General features: G+C 38.4%; 1 protein-coding gene across 1 annotated transcript; it reads right to left on the bottom strand.

Annotated features, from left to right (window-relative positions):
• Positions 1–358: 358 nt before the first annotated feature.
• mfsd4b (major facilitator superfamily domain containing 4B) lies at positions 359–16,715 on the bottom strand. Its single transcript, XM_054618043.1, has 5 exons — positions 16,597–16,715; positions 16,374–16,564; positions 15,017–15,185; positions 2,621–2,737; positions 359–1,671 (listed from the first exon to the last, which is right to left on the bottom strand). The coding sequence occupies exons 1-5, from the start codon at positions 16,682–16,684 to the stop codon at positions 362–364; spliced, it is 1,875 nt and encodes a 624-aa protein (XP_054474018.1). The 5' UTR covers positions 16,685–16,715; the 3' UTR covers positions 359–361.
• Between the last annotated feature and the right edge of the window lie 408 nt (positions 16,716–17,123).

The raw sequence follows: 17,123 nt of genomic DNA on the forward strand, positions 1-17,123 counted from the left end.
TTTCACCTCACTTTGGAGGGGAGAAGGGCCAACACAGAATCCTTGTGTAGAATCAATGACATATATTATAAACAAATCACAGCATAGAAGTACAGTTCAAAATCTGATCCTTCATCATCCAGGACGGATCTCAAAGCTTCATAAGATGCTGATGACCCAAACTCTCAGTCGACACACTGTATGGATGGTTTATAAGCTGCACAGGTTTCGGTCAGTGTTTCATTCAGTACACAGTGAATCATCAACTGTTCACAAATGTTGTATTTTTCAGGTTCTGGACAACAAATGAGCGCAAACACGTGGAGGCTTTTGTAGTTTTTAGTGAGAGAAAACCGGCATTTAGGAGCCATAGAAGGAGGTTTCAGTCTCTCTTCTCTCGGTCCAGAGAGAGCAGTAGTTTGCGTCTAGGTGAGTCTCCAACCAGGGAGATGGTGTCTGAGAAAGAGGCTCCACCTGTGGGCTCTGTTCCCTGGGTGTGAGAGGCTGCAGAGCTCCCAGTTAGACCAGTGACGTCAGGAGGAGAGGAGACCTTACTGGGTGAGCTGATGAGACTCGCCGTGTCATCCATTTCAATGACCTCAAAGTCTGCGTCGTTCCACTGATCGGCCTCGTTGTCCCGCTCCTCCTCTTCCTCCTCCTCCTCGTCATTGGCCCCGGAGTCCAGCAGCGCCTGGCGGTACTCGCTGTCGTCTGCTTCGGGCCGACCCCTGACGCGGGGCTTCCTGCTCTGACCGCTGGGGGCCGAGGCGAGCTTGTACATGACCGGGAAGAGGATGGAGGTGAAGGTGGCGGTGATGAGCGACAGGTACATGAGCAGCGGCTGGTCATGGAACTTCCCCAGCAGGAAGCCCACAAGAGCGGGAAGAACCATCTCACCGAGCGCTGCCCCAACCACGAAGGCTGCCGCCGTGTGGCCCGTTACTGTAGTGTACTGCTCCACCCAGGAGATGCCGCTGGGGAAGGTGGTGGCCATGGAGGCGCCGTAGACACCGGTGCAAACCCACAGCGCCGCCTTCTCCTTGCTGAAGAGGCAGAGAAGCAGAGAGGACACGGTGGAGCTCACCAGGCTGAGCATGATCATGGTGCCCGGGTACACGCAGGCCGCAAAGAAGATGGCCAACCCCCTGCAGGCAGCAAACGTCCCCCAGAACAACGAGTTCAGCCCCGCTGCCTGGGACGGAGGCATGTGGGCGTAGTCCTTGGCGAAGGTAAAGATGAAAGAGCCGTACGCCACCTCAGCGCCTACGTAGGCGAAGAAGAAGAAGAAGAGCAGGGCAATAAGAGCCGTGTGATGTTTGGCCACCAGGGGCTTTCCTGATGACGCCTTGGCTCTGTCACATGACCTGCTGCTGCGGCAGTAAAGGATGAAGAAGAGGAAGGAGATGAGAAAGATGAAGGAGCCGATCACAACGTAGGCCCACATGGATTTGAGGGTGCTGTGGACGTAGCGGGTGAGTGTGTGAGCGTCGGGGACTTTGTTGATTTGTTCCGTGGTGACCGGAGGTGTAGAGTTGGTTGGTATGATTCCCGTGCTGCCGTTGCCGTCGGGCCCAAACAGCAGCTTGGCTATGATCGGAGACACAAAGGCCCCGGCTGCGAAGCTGAAGTGCAGAGCCTGCATGTGAGGACCCGCCTGCTCGCCCCACGTGTTCAGTATGAGGACGTTCCCACCTGACGGACAGAGAGAAAACATTGACATAAGAACAAACCATCGTAGAAAATGTAGCGGTGACACTGTTTTAATCCACTCCACGGGTGTCCTGCAGTGACATAACATTTCATAATCCTCTAATGTTTTCCTTGTCATGGACGCACGCTCTGCCATAACACCAACGGTTTTTTTTCCAGGTGTTGAAGGTCAAAGGTCAAAATGTATTAATATAGCCCATCTAAAACAACATGGGTAGACCAAAGTGCTCAGCAGGTATCAGAGATTGGGTTTTTAATAATGTGTCCACATAAATAAATAACAGATGCCCTCAAAGTAATAATATACAGACACAATGCTTTTAAGGAGCAGCAAACACAACACAATGGGTTGTGTCTTACATAAAGACGAGTTAAAGCCATATACCTGTCAAAATCTAACACAGACTGTGTAGACGGCTAGCTGCTAGTGGGTTGTTTAGGGCTTATTTTAGCTTGGCATCAATAACAGCTGGCATTAACAGAGCCCCAGCAGGTGCATTGAGCAGCTAAAGAGATATATCTCTCAGAGCTTAAAGTAATGCATGCCGTCATCAGGGCGAATCAAACATGTCTCCAAATGAATGCTGCTATTTGTCTGCTGGAAGTATAAACATTGGCACTATCACCTTTACAAGGTGGCCAAAAATGATCACTTAATCCAGGTTTGACAATCTGGAGGTTGTCATCTTCATAGTGCACAACAGAAATCAGCTAAAATAAGTCAAAATAAAAGTCATGAGGGTGTATTGTGTGTGTGTGTGTGTGTGTGTGTGTGTGTGTGTGTGTGTGTGTGTGTGTGTGTAGGATCTTAGGCTCCATATATAAATCTTCATTACATTTTGTTATGCTGAACTACCAGCTATAAGAATTAACTCCAGGAAAGCAAAACTTGTACTATCTGCTCATGTATTTAAGTGTTTAAGTGTCTTACCTGTATCCAGAATACCCATAGACATCCCAATGCTGGACATGAGCCCGGTGAGGAGCAGAGCCTGCTTACAGAAGGGGATAGCACACATCCCACCTGATGTGATCAGCATAGAAAAACCTGAAAAGCAAGATAATGAGAGGAAGAACATTTTTATTTTAGTAGAATAAGGGTTAAGAGTCTGACTAAAATGTGATGCAAGACCCTTTCCATGTATCTTAAAGTTTCATATATGCTTTGAGCCATTAAAATGTCAGAAAAAATGTCAATGTATAGTAATCAATTAAAATGTGATACTGTAGTGACCACTCACTAGCAGGACAATATGGGTCAGAATCCACAGCGAGCCTCGTTACGTTATATCTGCTTGTTGTTGTTGTTGGCGGAATGCAGAATGTAAATAAAGCTGACGGTTATTCACTCCTTTTTGTTTCCCTCACTCCTACACTGGTGACCCCGGTTTTCTCTGGACGTTTCCAGAGTTGACTGAACATGGCAACGAACGCAGTTTCTCTCAAGTTGCCCGAGTTTTGTGAACAGAATGCAGACGCTTGGTTTGCTCAGGGACATCACCGCGGACACCAGATATACTCTGTAGTGGCGGCTCTGACCAGCTCCACCAGGGAGGTGGGAGTCTGATGGAACATCCACCAGCAGACGACAGGTATGCCACCTTAAAGCACACCTGAGAGAGACGTTTGGACTGTCCGCCCTGGGCTCGGTGACTCTGATGGACCACATGTTGGCTCTGCTGGTGACCACCAGCCATGTTTCCTGTTTAAGGAACTGTTCCTGCAACAGCTCCCAGACCAGGTGCGTTTGGCCGACCAGTTCTGTCCAGACTGAGTTTCCTCAGTTGGCCGGGGAGGCGGTGTGTGTCCGCTACCTGTCTCCGTCTCCGCCATGCGAAGCCGTCAGGGCTGTGTTTTTATCACGCTAGGTTCGGTAACAAAGTGCCACCATGCACCTTCAGCATCGGGAAACACTGGCCGCACTCGCTAGCAGCCGTGAGTGTATCCATCCTGCAGGCCTGCTGTACGACACAGACTCCCTCTCCGGTTCCTGTGCGACCCGGGGCCCAGGTGAGCGTGCTGCCTGCCTCGGCTATGGACGGAACAGGGCCCCGCCCTCGAGGCTGCCGTACCGTGCCGTTGTGTTTTGCTCACCTGGGGTTTTGTTTTGGCCAAGATGTCCACTCCCCTCCTAGGCCTGACTTCCTCTGTGCCAACAGTCTCCTGGTGGATGTGGGAAACCGTCGGCTCATCGTGATGAAGCTGTCCGTCTCACCGGTGATGTCTCTCCTCCTGTTGGAGTTCTCGGACATCACGACCTTCTCGTCCCGGCCACCAGACACGGCGTAGTGCATCACATCTCCACTGAGGGAGCTATGATCGCCTCGACCCTCACAAACTCACCATCGCGAAAGATGAGTTCGCCTCCATGGAGAAGCTCGGCATCATCCGTGGTTCCGGCAGTCCTTGGGCCTCTCCATCTGGTTCCCGAGTCTTAATGGCGGCGTTAACGGTGCCGCTACGCCTGACCGCACGTCCAGGATGTTTCCGCCCACCTGGCTGGAGCATCTATTTTTTAAAGTGGATCTGGTGCCGGTTAGTCCGCAAGACATCTCCAGGACGGCGGTTATAACTCCATTCGGCCTCAGGAACGCTGCACAGACCTTCAGCGTCTGATGGACGTCGTGCTGCGTGACTTATCTTTTGTGTTTGTTTACCTGGAGACATCCTGGTAGCCAGCACATCCGAGGCAGAGCACCTATCACACCTCCACGAGCACGGCTTCATCATCAACCCAGCAAAGTGCCGGTTTGGGCTGCTGCCATGGACTGCCTTAGCCACCACATCACTGCTGCTGTCAAAGGTGGAGGCTGTGCAGCAGCTATCACTGTCACTGTCACTATCACTATCACTGTCACGGCTCTTACCATCGCTTCATCCCCCAGGCTGCTCACCTGTACGAGGCTCTCAACACAAAGACCCCCAAGCAGCCATCGCCTGGTCCGACATGCTGAAGGCGTTCTCGGACACTAAGGAGGCCCTATGCTGCCTCACCCTATGCTGACTCACCCTATGCTGCCTCACCCCGCCTGAAGCTTCCGTGGCATTGGCGACTGATGCCTCGGACTATGCCGTCGGTGGTGTTTGTGAGCAGCTGGTCAAGGGGATCTGGCAACCCAACCCCTGGCGTTCTTCAGCCGACAGCTCCGGCCCAGTGAGCAACAGTACAGCACCTTTGACCTTTGACCCTGAGCTCCTCCCTGTACTTAGCGGTCAGGCATTTCCGTTTCCTGCAGATCAAGCCTCGGACCCTGACATCCAGGCATACAGGACGGCGGTGTCTGGCCTCCGGTTGGCAGACGTCCCCTTCATGACAGCGGCCCAGTGGTTCCGCAGGCGTGGAGAAGGCCGGTTCGATGCCGTACATGGTTCATCGCACCCGGGCAGTAGCCGTCCACATCACACTGTGTGACTATTCACTCCGTCCACTAAAAGCCTTTCTCAGCCCTTTTGCTTCCCACACTCCTACAATACTAGTATGTGACAGATAATGTCATAGAATGCCATAGGATGTTATTTCATATTAAGTGACTAAAATGGCATGAATAGTCATCTTAATGTACTCACACAGAATACATGATACAGTCATAAAATATAATATAAATGTAATAGTGTAGTTTGTAATTAAAATCATTAAAAAAGTTATGTCATAAAAAGTAATTATACAGTATTCAATAATAATAATAATAATAATAATCAATCCTTTATTAGTCCCACAATGGGGAAATTATTTCTCTGCATTTAACCCATCCCGGAGGAGCAGTGGGCTGCAATGAAGCGCCCGGGGAGCAACTTGGGGTTAGGTGTCTCGCTCAAGGACACCTCGGCATGTTGCCGGTAGAGGGGTTTGAACCACCAACCTTGTGGTTACGGGACAAGCGCTCTACCTCATGTGCCACAGCCACCCCAAAATATCAAAGTATAGTATTTAATTTAAAAGTAATAGCATAATATGTCAAAACAATTCTTAGTATAGTAGTTCATATTATTAATCATAGTATAGCACATGATACAAAGTCATAGTATATCATTAAAAAGGAATCGAATAGTATGTAAAAAAAAGTCAAGAAAAATCCTTAAAAAAGTCATATTATAGTTTTTCATAAAAATTCATAAAGTTGTATGGCAAAGTATGTAAAATAAGTTACAAAACTGTCATAGTATAGTTTTACATGAGATGTAACAGAAAGTCATGAAAAGGTAATTGTAATGTGTTGGAAAGAACCTCATAGAACAGTATGTTGGATAAAAGCCATAAAAGTATGAAAAAGGGGCGTAGTACAGAATGTCAACAGAAAGATATTGAATAGTATATTGAAAAATAGTCAGTCAAATATGTTGAAAAAATCATAGGATAGTATATCAAATGTATGTCGAGAAAAGTCTTACTTAGTATCCAATAAACATAAAAAGTCATATTATAGTATGTTGAAAAAAAGTATAGTTTAGTACGTCCATAAGAACAGTTATAGTATGGTATGTTTGAGTAAAAAAATCTTTGAATAGTATGTTGAAAAAATAAATCTGAGTATACCAAGGGGGAAAAAAAGCTTTCAAAGTCAAAAAAAGTCATAATATATTAAGTGGAAAAAAAGTCATAGCACAGTGTCGAAAACCCCATGGAAAAATTGTCAAAAAGGAGTCAAATTAAGTATGTAGAAAAAAAATGAAGTCATAGAATACTTTGTTGAGAAAAACAAAGATCAAAAGTCATAGTATAGTATTTTTTTAAAAAGTCATGCCAAAGGATGTAAAAAAAAAAAAGTTATATTACAGTATGTTAAAAAGAAACCCATAAAAGTCAAAGTATGTCGACAAAAGTCATAGTATAGAGTTACGACCCCTCTACAGTGTAGTATATACAAAAAGAGTATAGTATGTCGAAAATATAGTCATTGTTTAGTATGTAGAAAAAAAAGTCATAAAAGGAAATAAGACCCCATTAAAGTCATAGTAAAGTATGTAGAAAAATACGAGTAGTATTACAGTATGTTGAAAAAGTATAGAGTTAGGAACCCCTCTCTTCCACTTGGGCTCTGTGTCCTGTTTGCTGGCTCTAATTTGTCTTTCAGGTTGTTTATCGTCAGCTAATAAGCCACACCTGAGCCTGGTGGCAGTTCCAGCTATAAAGACTCACCACGTGAACAGGGATATTTTCTCCTTCTTGGCTGACAAGGCTCCTCTTTTGTTTAGTCTTTTCAGACATTTTCACAAATCCACTCATGCTGACAGTACTGATTACTGATTCTTCATGATTGTTTTGTTTAGTTGATGTAATACTTTTAATAAATGTGCTTATTTTAACTCGTCTGGTCTCCCATTTATGTTGCAGCCTTTGAGCCGGGTTGTAACAATAAGTATGTCAAAAGGTCATAGTATAGTGTGTTGAAAGAAAATCCATAAAAAGACATAGCATATTATGTCGAAAATAGTCATAGTATAGAATGTCGAAAAAAAGTAATCGCATAGTGTGATGACAAAAGTCACAGAAAAGCAAAGTATAATAGCTTAGTATGTCGAAAAAAGTCTTAGTAAAGTATGTTGAAAAAAACCTCATAGTATATTATGTTGAAAAATCAGAAAAATTCATGTTATAGTATGTCGAAAAAACGTCATACTATACCATAGTATACTATACCATACATATACCACACTCATAGCATAGTATGTCGAAAAAAATTCAATGTACAGTATGTTAAAAAAGAGTCATAGTATAGTACGCCAAAAATAATTCATTGTATAGTATGTCGTAATAAAGTAATATTATAGTATGTCGAAAAACCCCCATAAAAAGTCATAGTATAGTATGAAGGAAAAAAAAGTCATAGCATAAAAAAGAAGTCATAGTATAGTATGTAAAGAACAACAACATAAAACGGCATGATATAGTATGTTGAAAAAGAGTCATAGTATAGTATGTCAAAAAAAATTAACAGTATAGTATGTCGAAAAAAAGTCATAGTATAGTATGTCGAAAAAAACCAAAAAAATCCTAAATAGTATAGTATTTCGAGTATAGTATGTTGAAAAAAAGTCATAGTATAGTATGTCGAAAAAAACTCCTAAATAATATAGTATGTCGAGTATAGTATGTCGAAAAAAACTGTGGCGTAGTGGAGAGCAGGGTGGAGAGCAGGGTAGTTCTCCAATCAGAGGATCGGTGGTTCGATACCCAGCTTCGGCAGTCGATGTTGCTGTGTCCTTGGGCAAGACACTTAACCCCAAGTTGCTCCTGAAGGCCATCGGTGTGGACTGGATGATGAATGTTAGTTAGAGTCTGATGGTGGCACCTTGATGGTAGCCTGTCATCAGTGTGTGAATGGGTGAATGATATGTAACATAAGCTTTGAGCTACTGATTGTAAGTCGCTTTGGATAAAAGCGTCTGCTAAATGACTGTAATGTAATGTAATGTAATGTAAGTATGTCGGAAAAAACGTCATGGTACAGTATGTCGAAAAAAACTCCTAAATAGTATAGTATGTCGAGTATAGTATGTCGAAAAAACCCAGAAGAATTCATGGTATAGTATGTTGAAAAAAAAGTCATAGTATAGTATGTTGAAAAAAGTCCTAAAAACTCATAGTATAGTATGTCGAAAAAAACATCATAGTATAGTATGTCAAAAAAGTCATAGTATAGTATGTCGAAAAAAACATCATAGTATAGTATGTCAAAAAAGTCATAGTATAGTGTGTCGAAAAAAATTCATGGTATAGTGTCGAAAAAAACAACTTAAAACGTCATAATATATTATGTTGAAAAACATTCATGGTATAGTATGTCGAAAAAAACATCACAGTATAGTATGTTTAAAAAGACTCATAGTGTAGTATGTTTAAAAAGACTCATAGTGTAGTATGTTTAAAAAGACTCATAGTGTAGTATGTTTAAAAAGACTCATAGTGTAGTATGTTTAAAAAGACTCATAGTATAGTATGTTTAAAAAGACTCATAGTGTAGTATGTTTAAAAAGACTCATAGTGTAGTATGTTTAAAAAGACTCATAGTGTAGTATGTTTAAAAAGACTCATAGTATAGTATGTTTAAAAAGACTCATAGTATAGTATGTTTAAAAAGACTCATAGTGTAGTATGTCAAAAAAATGTCCTAAAAAGTCAGTATTGTATGTCGAAAAAAAGTCATAGTATAGTACGTCGAAAAAAAACATCATATTATAGTATGTCAAAAAAAGTCATAGTATAGTGTGTCGAAAAAAACGTCATGGTACAGTATGTCGAAAAAAACTCCCAAATAATATAGTATGTCGAGTATAGTATGTCGAAAAAAAGTCATAGTATAGTATGTCGAAAAAAAACATCATATTATAGTATGTCGAGTATAGTATGTCGAAAAAAACATCACAGTATAGTATGTTTAAAAAGACTCATAGTGTAGTATGTCAAAAAAATGTCCTAAAAAGTCATAGTATAGTATGTCGAAAAAAACGTCATAGTACAGTATGTCAAAAAACACTCCTAAATAATATAGTATGTCGAGTATAGTATGTCGAAAAAAAGTCACAGTATAGTATGTCGAAAAAAACCATCATAGTATAGTATGTCAAAAAACACTCATAGTGTAGTATGTTGAAAAAGACTCATAGTGTAGTATGTCAAAAAAAGTCCTAAAAAGTCATAGTATAGTATGTATGTTTAAAAAGACTCATAGTATAGTATGTCGAAAAAAACATCATATTATAGTATGTCAAAAAAAATCACAGTATAGTATGTTTAAAAAGACTCATAGCATAGTATGTCAGAAAAAGTCCTAAAAAGTCATAGTATAGTATGTCGAAAAAAAGTCATAGTATAGTATGTTTAAAAAGACTCATAGTATAGTATGTTTAAAAAGACTCATATTATAGTATGTTTAAAAAGACTCATAAAAAGTCATAGTATATTATGTTGAAAAAAATTCGAAAAAGAGTCATTGTGTAGTATGTCGAAAAAAAGTCATAAAAAGTCATAGTATATTATGTTGAAAAAAATTCATGGTATAGTATGTCGAAAAAAACAGTATAGTATGTTTAAAAAGACTCATAGTATAGTATGTCGAAAAAAACATCATAGTATAGTATGTCGAAAAAAAGTCACAGTATAGTATGTCGAAAAAAACCATCATATTATAGTATGTCGAGTATAGTATGTTGAAAAAGAGTCATAGTGTAGTATGTCAAAAAAATGTCCTAAAAAGTCATAGTATAGTATGTCGAAAAAAACTCCTAAATAGTATCGTATGTCGAGAATAGTATGTTGAAAAAGAGTCACAGTATAGTATGTTGAAAAACACTCATAGTGTAGTATGTTGAAAAAGACTCATAGTGTAGTATGTCAAAAAAAGTCCTAAAAAGTCACAGTATAGCATGTCGAAAAAGTCATAGTATAGTATGTCGAAAAAGACTTAAAAAGTCATATTATAGTATGTCAAAAAAAATCACAGTATAGTATGTTTAAAAAGACTCATAGTGTAGTATGTTTAAAAAGACTCATAGTGTAGTATGTTTAAAAAGACTCATAGTATAGTGTGTCGAAAAAGAGTCATTGTGTAGTATGTCGAAAAAAGTCATAAAAAGTCATAGTATATTATGTTGAAAAAAATTCATGGTATAGTATGTCGAAAAAAACAGTATAGTATGTTTAAAAAGACTCATAGTATAGTATGTCGAAAAAAACATCATAGTATAGTATGTCAAAAAAGTCACAGTATAGTATGTCGAAAAAAACCATCATATTATAGTATGTCGAGTATAGTATGTTGAAAAAGAGTCATAGTGTAGTAAGTCGGAAAAAACGTCATGGTACAGTATGTCGAAAAAAACTCCTAAATAATATAGTATGTCGAGTATAGTATGTCGAAAAAAAGTCACAGTATAGTATGTCGAAAAAAACCATAGTATGTCAAAAAACACTCATAGTGTAGTATGTTTAAAAAGACTCATAGTGTAGTATGTCAAAAAAAGTCCTAAAAAGTCATAGTATAGCATGTCGAAAAAGTCATAGTATAGTATGTCGAAAAAAAGTCATAGTATAGTGTGTCGAAAAAAAGTCATAGTGTAGTATGTCGAAAAAAGTCATAGTATAGTGTGTCGAAAAAAACGTCATAGTACAGTATGTCAAAAAACACTCCTAAATAATATAGTATGTCGAGTATAGTATGTCGAAAAAAAGTCACAGTATAGTATGTCGAAAAAAACCATCATAGTATAGTATGTCAAAAAACACTCATAGTGTAGTATGTTGAAAAAGACTCATAGTGTAGTATGTCAAAAAGTCCTAAAAAGTCATAGTATAGTATGTATGTTTAAAAAGACTCATAGTATAGTATGTCGAAAAAAACATCATATTATAGTATGTCAAAAAAATCACAGTATAGTATGTTTAAAAAGACTCATAGCATAGTATGTCAGAAAAAGTCCTAAAAAGTCATAGTATAGTATGTCGAAAAAAAGTCATAGTATAGTATGTTTAAAAAGACTCATAGTGTAGTATGTTTAAAAAGACTCATAGTGTAGTATGTTTAAAAAGACTCATAAAAAGTCATAGTATATTATGTTGAAAAAAATTCGAAAAAGAGTCATTGTGTAGTATGTCGAAAAAAGTCATAAAAAGTCATAGTATATTATGTTGAAAAAAAAAGTTCATGGTATAGTATGTCGAAAAAAACAGTATAGTATGTTTAAAAAGACTCATAGTATAGTATGTCGAAAAAAACATCATAGTATAGTATGTCAAAAAAAACAATCACAGTATAGTATGTCGAAAAAAACATCATATTATAGTATGTCGAGTATAGTATGTTGAAAAAGAGTCATAGTGTAGTATGTCAAAAAAAGTCCTAAAAAGTCATAGTATAGTATGTCGAAAAAACTCCTAAATAGTATCGTATGTCGAGAATAGTATGTTGAAAAAGAGTCACAGTATAGTATGTTGAAAAACACTCATAGTGTAGTATGTTGAAAAAGACTCATAGTGTAGTATGTCAAAAAAAGTCCTAAAAAGTCACAGTATAGCATGTCGAAAAAAAAAGTCACAGTATAGTATGTCGAAAAAAGACTTAAAAAGTCTTAGTATAGTATGTCGAAAAAAAGTCATAGTATAGTATGTTTAAAAAAAGTCATAGTATAGTATGTTTAAAAAGACTCATAGTGTAGTATGTTGAAAAAGACTCATAGTGTAGTATGTTTAAAAAGACTCATAAAAAGTCATAGTATATTATGTTGAAAAAAATTCAAAAAGAGTCATTGTGTAGTATGTCGAAAAAAGTCATAAAAAGTCATAGTATATTATGTTGAAAAAAATTCATGGTATAGTATGTCGAAAAAAACAGTATAGTATGTTTAAAAAGACTCATAGTATAGTATGTCGAAAAAAACATCATAGTATAGTATGTCAAAAAAGTCACAGTATAGTATGTCGAAAAAAACCATCATATTATAGTATGTCGAGTATAGTATGTTGAAAAAGAGTCATAGTGTAGTATGTCAAAAAAATGTCCTAAAAAGTCATAGTATAGTATGTCGAAAAAAACTCCTAAATAGTATCGTATGTCGAGAATAGTATGTTGAAAAAGAGTCACAGTATAGTATGTTGAAAAACACTCATAGTGTAGTATGTTGAAAAAGACTCATAGTGTAGTATGTCAAAAAAAGTCCTAAAAAGTCACAGTATAGCATGTCGAAAAAGTCATAGTATAGTATGTCGAAAAAGACTTAAAAAGTCATAGTATAGTATGTCGGAAAAAAGTCATAGTATAGTATGTTTAAAAAGACTCATAGTGTAGTATGTTTAAAAAGACTCATAGTGTAGTATGTTTAAAAAGACTCATAGTATAGTGTGTCGAAAAAGAGTCATTGTGTAGTATGTCGAAAAAAGTCATAAAAAGTCATAGTATATTATGTTGAAAAAAATTCATGGTATAGTATGTCAAAAAAGTCACAGTATAGTATGTCGAAAAAAACCATCATATTATAGTATGTCGAGTATAGTATGTTGAAAAAGACTCATAGTATAGTATGTCGAAAAAACATCATAGTATAGTATGTCAAAAAAGTCACAGTATAGTATGTCGAAAAAACCATCATATTATAGTATGTCGAGTATAGTATGTTGAAAAAGAGTCATAGTGTAGTAAGTCGGAAAAAACGTCATGGTACAGTATGTCGAAAAAAACTCCTAAATAATATAGTATGTCGAGTATAGTATGTCGAAAAAAAGTCACAGTATAGTATGTCGAAAAAAACCATAGTATGTCAAAAAACACTCATAGTGTAGTATGTTTAAAAAGACTCATAGTGTAGTATGTCAAAAAAATGTCCTAAAAAGTCATAGTATAGTATGTCGAAAAAAAGTCATAGTATAGTATGTCGAAAAAAAGTCATAGTATAGTATGTCGAAAAAAAAGTCATAGTATAGTGTGTCGAAAAAAAAGTCATAGTATAGTATGTCGAAAAAAAGTCATAGTATAGTGTGTCGAAAAAAATTCATAGTATAGTATGTCGAAAAAAACTCATAGTATAGTATGTTGAAAAAGAGTCATAGTATAGTATGTCGGAAAAAACGTCATGGTACAGTATGTCGAAAAAAACTCCTAAATAATATAGTATGTCGAGTATAGTATGTTGAAAAAGAGTCATAGTATAGTATGTCGAAAAAAACATCACAGTATAGTATGTTTAAAAAGACTCATAGTGTAGTATGTTTAAAAAGACTCATAGTGTAGTATGTTTAAAAAGACTCATAGTGTAGTATGTTTAAAAAGACTCATAGTGTAGTATGTTTAAAAAGACTCATAGTGTAGTATGTCAAAAAAATGTCCTAAAAAGTCATAGTATAGTATGTCGAAAAAAACTCCTAAATAGTATCGTATGTCGAGAATAGTATGTTGAAAAAGAGTCACAGTATAGTATGTTGAAAAACACTCATAGTGTAGTATGTTGAAAAAGACTCATAGTGTAGTATGTTTAAAAAGACTCATAGTGTAGTGTGTCGAAAAAGAGTCATTGTGTAGTATGTCGAAAAAAGTCATAAAAAGTCATAGTATATTATGTTGAAAAAAATTCATGGTATAGTATGTCGAAAAAAACAGTATAGTATAGTATGTCAAAAAAGTCACAGTATAGTATGTCGAAAAAAAACATCATATTATAGTATGTCGAGTATAGTATGTTGAAAAAGAGTCATAGTGTAGTATGTCAAAAAAAGTCCTAAAAAGTCATAGTATAGTATGTTGAAAAAGAGTCATAGTGTAGTAAGTCGGAAAAAACGTCATGGTACAGTATGTCGAAAAAAACTCCTAAATAATATAGTATGTCGAGTATAGTATGTCGAAAAAAAGTCACAGTATAGTATGTCGAAAAAAACCATCATAGTATAGTATGTCAAAAAACACTCATAGTGTAGTATGTCAAAAAAAGTCCTAAAAAGTCATAGTATAGCATGTCGAAAAAAAGTCATAGTATAGCATGTCGAAAAAAAGTCATAGTATAGTGTGTCGAAAAAAAGTCATAGTATAGTGTGTCGAAAAAAAGTCATAGTATAGTGTGTCGAAAAAAAGTCATAGTATAGTGTGTCGAAAAAAGTCATAGTATAGTGTGTCGAAAAAAAGTCATAGTATAGTGTGTCGAAAAAAGTCACAGTATAGTATGTCGAAAAACACTCATAGTATAGCATGTCGAAAAAGTCATAGTATAGTATGTTTAAAAAGACTCATAGTGTAGTATGTTTAAAAAGACTCATATTATAGTGTGTCGAAAAAGAGTCATTGTGTAGTATGTCGAAAAAAGTCATAAAAAGTCATAGTATATTATGTTGAAAAAAATTCATGGTATAGTATGTCGAAAAAAACAGTATAGTATGTTTAAAAAGACTCATAGTATAGTGTGTCGAAAAAAACGTCATAGTATAGAATGCTGAAAAGAAGTCATAAAAAGTCAATGTACAGTATGTTAAAAAAGAGTCAGTATAGTACGCCAAACAAAGTCATAGTATAGTATGTTGAAAAAAGCATTAGAGTAAAAAAAAAAGGAATAGTATAAAATGCCATAAAAAGAAGTCATAGTATATTATAGTATGGCAAGAATAGTATGTCATAAAAAAGAACAAAAAAAAGTCAAAGTTAAAGATTTTGAAAAAAGTCCTAGTTTATTATGCCTAATGAAGTCCTATCCTAGTGTGTCCGAAGGAAGTCATAAAAAGTCATACTATAGTATTTCGACTTATCCCCACCGTTGCTATCATAAAATGAACATAACTTACGGCCATGCCGACACCAGCACCATGTGCAGCTCCAGTCAAACATCTACAACAGCAGTGTGGATGAAGGGTTACCTAGCAGGAGGTGGGGGTTAATGTAGTCGAAGAGAATCCCTCCTAAGAGGGAACCAGCGATGTAGCCCCCAGAACGTCCGACGAAGATGTACGAAATATTGCTGATGTTCTTCTTCACATTCACAGCCAGGTCCTCGAATGTAGGGCCAAGAACAGATATACTCATCCCCTAGAGAAAACATGAGAGCAGCAGGAGTTACAATAAGAGAGAGAACATGTACTGTGTGTGACAGGTGTCCTGCACAATTAAAAGAAATGTCTACCCCTGCAAATTCAAACAGATGCTATTAGCGTCCAGGCGTCAGAAGCCAACAATGCTATTTGCAACCGTCCTATGTAAACATTAAATACTGTGTGTGTATGAAGCTTACTGAAAACTGATATAAAACAACAATTAAAATACTGAAAATAATAAGTCAACTAAGTGTAAAAACAAGCTTATCACTGGACTCGAACACTGGCCTCCTGGGTTACTACTAAACCTTCCTGTCAGAAAGGGCTTTCTGAATAAAAGGGAACCAGGGTGCTGAAATAACTAAAGAAATGGCCCCGAGGTTAGCAGACACTCAGGGTATGCTGATGGTTTAAAGTAATCCAATGCAGATAACATGGTTGAAGAGCAAGTTTTGCAACTATGTAAATCCTGTCCGTGCAGGATCCTGCAGCATCCATTTCCCTCAAACTGTACATATGACTTCCTGCTCATTGCAACAGCTGATTGTTGACTGATAGCTCATCCAGACAGATATCACTGAGCAGCTCTTGCAGTCAGATGTCTTTTCTGTTGTGTTGCTGTGCCTTTGCATCCACTGTTGACAGACTGGATGCAGGAACTCTACATGGGGCCAGAATGGTGCTCGTGATGCAGAATGAGAAATAAGTTGAAACCTGAACAACAGGTATCACATAGATGAAGGTCTGACCGGAACTCCTCCTTAAACAGGTTATACACCTGTCCTTAAACAGGTTATAAACTCCTTAAACAGGTTATACACTGAGTCCTTACACAGGTTATACACCTGTCCTTAAACAGGTTATACACCTGTCCTTAAACAGGTTATACACTGAGTCCTTACACAGGTGTTTGTAATTCTACTTGATGCCACTAGAATAAGATAGCTGGACAACCTAACCTACCCTCACTGAGCAGTCATGAGTAATATTAATATATATATATATATATATATATATATATATATATATATATATATATATATATATATATATATATATATATATATAAAACCCTTTGTGGTGGCGTTGGATGGACAGAAGGCCCTTGCAGACCCACAGACACACTTGTAACGAGCAGTTTCTATATAAAGCACACATGTTTATCCTCCAGCGCTTCACGTACCAAGCCCAGGAACGCTGCGCAGACAGTGAGGGAGACCGAGCAGCGTCCTCTGCTGCCCGGCAGGGTGCTCCTCCTGCCCGCCTTCAGGGCGCTCCTCAGACCCCTCCCGGTGTCCGTCCTCCCGGTGTCCTTCCTCCCGGTGTCCTTCCTCCCGGTGTCCGTCCTCTTGTCAAACAGGGTGTCCTCCTCCTCCTCCTTGTCAAACAGGGTGTCCTCCTCCTCTGGTCCTCCTCTTCCTCCTCCTCCTCCATGCTGGCGAAACGAACGTGCTTCTTTTTGACAGCAGTGTCTCGTGTGGCGGACGCAGACATACCTGTCCGTGTCTCACCTGTCCGTGTCTCACCTGTCTCACCTGTCCGTGTCTCACCTGTCGGGGATGAAGCAGTGATAACCGCCTCAGTGCTTGTCTGCCTGTCTTCCTGTCTTCCTGTCTTCCTGTCTTCCTGTCTGCCTGTCTGCCTGTCTTCCTGTCTCTCGGTGTGTCCGTGTTCTAGACGCAGTCAGTCCTCTTCACCCCCCGGACGGTGTCGGGGTGCCAGCGGGCCGGTGGACGTGCGTGTCCGTCCTAACCCTAACCCTATATGATGTCTATGGGTCCGTCAGCACACTACAGCTGCTGGCAGCTCGCAGAGATCGTCTAACGACATGTGTCTCACTCGGTGCGCACAACTGACCCACCTGCCAATAACGCGAGGAACTTGTCATAATATCCCGTTTAACTCGTTGGCAGAACCAGTTACATATTTCTTT

Source organism: Anoplopoma fimbria, chromosome 18 (assembly GCF_027596085.1).
Source record: "Anoplopoma fimbria isolate UVic2021 breed Golden Eagle Sablefish chromosome 18, Afim_UVic_2022, whole genome shotgun sequence".
Lineage (NCBI taxonomy): Eukaryota > Metazoa > Chordata > Actinopteri > Perciformes > Anoplopomatidae > Anoplopoma > Anoplopoma fimbria.